The sequence below is a fragment of the Colobus angolensis genome, unplaced genomic scaffold (genome assembly GCF_000951035.1).
Source record: "Colobus angolensis palliatus isolate OR3802 unplaced genomic scaffold, Cang.pa_1.0 Scaffold463, whole genome shotgun sequence".
In the NCBI taxonomy this organism is placed as follows: domain Eukaryota; kingdom Metazoa; phylum Chordata; class Mammalia; order Primates; family Cercopithecidae; genus Colobus; species Colobus angolensis.
The window spans coordinates 1800237-1806236 of NW_012118077.1; the positions used below are offsets into that span (position 1 = coordinate 1800237).

The 6000-nt window shown below is 40.2% G+C and overlaps 1 protein-coding gene across 1 annotated transcript in view; it reads right to left on the minus strand.

The window, feature by feature from the left end:
* The window catches only part of GPC4 (glypican 4), a 37059-nt gene extending 34396 nt beyond the window's left edge, over positions 1–2663 (minus strand). Inside the window, exon 1 of the mRNA XM_011958260.1 lies at positions 2504–2663. Coding sequence (XP_011813650.1) covers positions 2504–2612 — 109 coding nt within the window. The 5' untranslated portion in view covers positions 2613–2663. The remainder of the gene's footprint in view (positions 1–2503) is intronic.
* Positions 2664–6000: the final 3337 nt, after the last annotated feature.

Genomic DNA, 6000 nt, shown 5'->3' on the forward strand with positions numbered 1-6000 from the left:
GCATTCCAGTATTCCAGCATTCCAGTATACTGATCTCTAGATCAAATACATTTCAGCTACTACCTATTTAAAAAACACTTGTATCTATATTTCGTAACTTTATTGTCTATGCTGTATTTTGTTATATTATTTCATTTATTTGTTTTGAGACAGGGTCTTGTTCTGTTGCCTAGGCTGGAGTGCAGTGGCATGATCTTGGCTCACTGCAGCCTTGAACTCCCAGGCTCAAGTGTTCCTCTCACCTCAATCTCCCAAATAGCTGGGACCATAGGTGCACACCACCACTCCTGGCTAAGTTTCATATTTTTAGTAGAGACAGGGTTTCGCCATGTTGCTCAGGCTGCTCTTGAACTCCTGGGCTTAAGCAATCTGCCCACCGTGGCCTCCTAAAGTGCTGGGATTACAGGCACGAGCCACCATGCCCAGCCTATGCCATATTTTAATTTGAAGTCAGAAAAACACACTGGAGTTTCATAATCATTAAAGTTTTGAAACTGATCAAGGCATAGTGTTAACACATTTATTGAATGTGAAGCCTGGTAGGGAAGAGCAAGAAAAACTGTTTTTCTATCCTTTTTAAAAAACACATGTTAACACTTACAGATAAAGTTTCTCTGTATGGTTTAAGAAGAAAAAACAAAGCAAAACAAAACAAAAAAAAAACTACACATTGGAATCACAGTAGTGCTATAAAACCATGGGGAACGAGAAGGGAAAAGAATAGCTAAACCAGCAGGCCCATAGGCAATGAGTGTGGGCTCCCTGCCAGGAAGACAGAAGTCTAACAAGAAATGAGGTGGCTTGGAGTAGAAGGCCTTGGAACTTGGAAACAACTCTATCTCCACTACATTGTGCTGCCAACAGGAGAGTCATTTCTAAAGAGCAGATTTTTTTTTCCTTCTAAATTCCATTATGAAGCCCCTAAGTGGTGATTTTTAAATATCAACATCTTAAGTTTTCAAAGATGACCATTTAATTATCTAAGTTTTCTCCCCAAAGTAAAATAAAAGACTTAGGTTATTATCTTGAATGAGAAATGCTATAGTCAAGAAAACACCATTATTTTCAATAATAATAATTCAGTGATCAGGAGAGACAGGGGAGGTCTAATGATAGATTTTGCCAGTAACACCCATTTTCACGTGGTATTAACATACTGTTAAATATTCTTAACAGCTACAGCATATATGTACAGGGATATGGGTAATAAGAAGGATATATAGATATATAAATTGTTCCCATTCATCCAGGGAAAGGTAATAGAACTAAGACACAATTTTCCACATAGTGTGTTTGAAAAAATGGGTAGGATCAATGGCATATACTACATAGACAGTGTTTTAGTTCAACTACATTATAGATTCAATATGCTTTTGTGGTCTCACCTGGGAACCTAACACTTATTAAATTGGCTATAAGTTTGAAATAACAAATCTCAAAGCCAACATTTGAAATACAACCTGTTCTTTAACTGAGGACTGCCTTATCAGCTATATCAAATCTAATTTAGTCTAACTTTCTCACCATGGTAACAAGCCCTTTGCAGAAATACTCAAAGACATTTCATATCTAGAAAATTTGTCTCGTACTTCTTCACCACACATAACGTCAAGAAAAGCATGCTTCAAAGGTACTATGTAATTAGAATGGCCTTTAAAACAAGCACAAAGGAAATCATTCCTCTTAAAACTAAATCTACTTCATAACAATTTCAAACTGAGTGAATAGCACCAGGGAAAAGAATCCTGAGGTGTTTTGGACTCCATATTCTATTTTTTAAAGTCTGTTATCTGTACCATTGTTCAGATAGGACCAAAGTACACTCTCAATTGGCTCATACTGGTTATTTCTTCAATATTAAGAGAAAGTGTGCCTGTGAGAAGTCATGTCTGGCACAGGTGATTAGAATGGGTTCTGTTGTGGCTTTTACATGAAAAGACTATGCAAGAGCTTCAGTTAATGTGAGGCTGGATGGAGCCCAGTTTAATGAAGACTATAGTAAAATAGCTACTTTTGGGTCTCTGCTGCATGGAAACTCAAGAACTTTAATCCTGTCTGTGTTCTGCAAAACTTTTAGGAATTCTAGTTGTCTTTGGGGATCCATTTTGAAATTTAATTTGAAGTCCAGCATCTGTAAATTCTCTCTATTTTGACTAAGACAGTTTTCAAATGCCTGTTTTTTATTAGGAGGTCTTTTTTTTTAAAAAGGGATTTGCGTCAACAACACTATTCTGTGTTCATCCAAGAAAATAAATGAAAGCATTTAAGTTAAACTAATCTATTTTTTGGCTCCTTGTGACCATATTTCCATAATGCCTACCATACAGATTCCAGTGCATCCGGAAGTGTTCTAGCCATAAAGCTACAGGGCTAACTCATCTCTGGTATCCAACAAGGACAACATCTTGGGAGAAAACTTAAGCACTGAGGGAGCAGAGGAGCTGTGAAAAAGCTACAGTACAGACTTAACCGCCGGCTCTTACATATGACTTGAATAACATACCATCAAACTTCTTGTAACGTGAAGCAAAGACAGCCTGCAAATGATTGCACTGTTCGCTGACCACACTTTTGAAATCATCTTTACTTTGCAGGCTGTACTTCTCCTCCATCTCTTGAGAGCAGCAGGTAGAACCCTGGGGACAGATCTTCAAATGATCACCTGCAAGATAAAAAGTAGGACAGTCAATGTCTATCACCATTCATCAAGTCCAAGAGGGAAGGGTTTGATTTAGGTTCATTTCAACCTGTGAGGTTCCTGCAAAGGCCCAGGCATCATGTGTACCTAACAAGTTCCAGGAAGCCTAAAAATATTCATTCCCTTTTTGAGAAAATAAATAAAGCCCTCTCCAAAAAGCAAAATAACTTTCCAATCAGAGAGATGGCTAAACCACAGGAAAATTGGTGTGGTCAATAAACAATATAGTATTCCATGTCAACTAAAGTCTCTTTTATAAATTCCCAGAGATTCTCATATTCTATGCTAAATACTGCAGAAGTCATGCAAACGAGACACAGTTTTTCCAGATTTGGGAGTTTACACTCCAAGAGAGATTGTCCTTAATGACGAATGATTTATAAAATATGTGACAACAGACAAAAACTGAGCAAATATACGTGCAATAGTTACACTGTGGGGAAACAAAGGGATTTGTGCATTTCAAGGGTTGTCAGCAAAGAGGAAACTATAGGGGTTTATGCTGGATGATCTGAGCCTATGATAAATCACAAAGAGGTAATGGTAATCCTCAATCCTTGAGTTTAAGATTTTTTTGGCCAGGCGCGGTGGCTCAAGCCTGTAATCCCAGCACTTTGGGAGGCCGAGACGGGTGGATCACGAGGTCAGGAGATCGAGACCATCCTGGCTAACACAGTGAAACCCCGTCTCTACTAAAAAATACAAAAAACTAGCCGGGCGAGGTGGCGGGCGCCTTAGTCCCAGCTACTCGGGAGGCTGAGGCAGGAGAATGGCATAAACCCGGGAGGCGGAGCTTGCAGTGAGCTGAGATCTGGCCACTGCACTCCAGCCTGGGCGACAGAGCCAGACTCCGTCTCAAAAAAAAAAAAAAAAAAAAAAAAGGATTTTTTTTAATCCAATGTATTCTGTGCAGATGTCAGAGACTGTATCTACCCTATGATTCTGTATAGGGTAGCATCATCCCAGTATAGACTAACAACTTCCAATAAACGCCTTTATGTAGTGATGCAGCCCCAAGAGTCAAGGGACATGTCAAAGACACATCACTCCACAGCAACCCAACCCACGAAGTATCTCCCTCCTTTATACCAACTGCATTTTGCTTGCAGTGTGAAGGTGAGGTTTAGGCAGGGTTTTTTTCTATATGCCCCAGAGTTCCCCCCTTGCTCTCCGTCACAGAACAAAAATTGTGCTTTGAAGAGACAATGTCTCTTCCCTCATAATGACCACAAGATGCAATGCCACTCAAAAATAAACCCCACTAGCTACTATCACTTCAGTCTCTCCAATATTAATTGGTGTGGTATAATTTTGTACACATGTTTACAAGCATTGACTTTCACTGTTCCTTCTGCTATTGCTGTCCGTGTTCTATGTAAGCCAAAACGGGTCCGAAGAGAGAGGTGATCTGAGGAACTCAGGAATGAGTATATTGAAGACATATGAACCTGTCAATGGTAAGTGTGTCCAATCAACAAAGTGATGGGGAATTAAAAGCTAATCATTCAAACAACACTAATCATGGAAAACAAAATGGTCCATGAGCTGGTCATTGCTGTTTCTTGGCCATGTGTACTTACAGGAAATAGGGCTTCGCCTAACAGAGATATCAAAGCAGCTTTAGGGTAGCAGGGTATTTCAGATAAAATTGAGCTGGCAATTTATTTGACTAACACTAGATTGTCTACTGCACAGATGCAAATAATTATATAATCATGTATGTTCCCGATCATTCTTCCTTCCTGGCAATTAAAAAGTAAGGAGAATGTTACTGCCCCCAAAAAAGGGGAGTATGCAGCATTAAAGGACAATGTAAGGAAGGCAGAAAGGGCAACAATCTCCAAATAACTTCCTCATCCAGAAACTGCTGAAAGTTCCTTTTGGCATTTCTGAAAACCATGGTCAACAGATAATTCTAACAGTAAAAAAAGGAAAAGAAAAGAAATAAAAAGGTTGTGTAATCAAGTTTAGAGCTGTGAGACTGCAGAATATCTTAGATCTCGTTAGTGACAGAAGAGGGGTTGCTACCGCTCGGTTTTATGGAAACACCTTTGTTACAACCAAAAACAAAACTCCCTCTTCACTGGCTTAACAAGTTCACAGCAGGCCTTTGGTACTGGGACACATAATTAACACAGAAAGATTCAGCTGTCTCCTGGTTTCAGGGTTGAGGTAAGGGTTCCCTCCATTCCAGTCTTAACACAATTAACTAATACATATTACACTCATAGCCCCTCTAGAAAATGAATTGGATTGCTCAGAATGAGAACCCACAGAGGATGGTTCAAATGAATTACTTCATAATAAAGACTTTAAATAAAATTTTTAAAGATTGTTATAAGCTAAAATTCATTATAGAATAGGCTGTTTTCTCAAGCACCTGCAAAGATTCCATTGTGGTATGCATGAATTTTTAAGGCAAAATAACTTGTGAGTTTGGAAAATAAACTATGCTCACCTAATGTCAACAGGGTTCACACATAATAAGGGTCACTTACTGGATCCTATCAAAATAGGTTTCTAAGTTCATAGAAAAGTACCTATCTTTTTTCCCTGCCCCCAATGTACATGGGTACATGCACAAACACATGCGCACACACACACACACACCTCAAAGCAAGAAAATACTAAGAGACAGCAGGAAATAATAATTTTCTCTGTTGAAGAAGGTGCTAGATGTTGACAGGCTTAAACTTACCCACAGGAAATTTATACTAAGGATATACCCTTCAAAAATGGGTAGCAGCAATAAAAGTTTTCCTAGTAACCTGGTCCGAGTGGATGGCACCATTTACACTGGCACACATTAAAGGCCCAGAGTGGCCCAGGCACTCCACCCATCTCATCTCCACTAGTGACCTTCAAGCAGAACCTTATCGAGACTTGCTGATACTGGAACACTGGGGTGTCCGGAGCCGTGAGGCCCGGAAATTGCCGCGGCTTCTGTTGCTTAAGCTCCGTATCATCAGAGACAAGATGGCGTATTTCCGGGTTCTTCATTAACAACTTTTCCCGCGCACGCCAAAACTCTTCCCGCGCGCGCCAACCTTTTTCGCGCCCAGGAAGATATGCAGCCTACAGCGCAGGCGCAATTCCGTGCCTGGGAAAAATACCAATTAATGGCGCATGCGCGATTGTAATTTGAGAAAACCCAGCCCCCCCCCCATCACCGCCCTGGCCCAACCTCTTCCCCTGCCAGCCTATATAAGGCATTGCACTGCCACCGTTAAACGAGACTTGATCAGGCTATTTGTCTTGTCTCCATTTCTCGTGTTTTCTTGTCTCCTCCATTCCCACTCCCC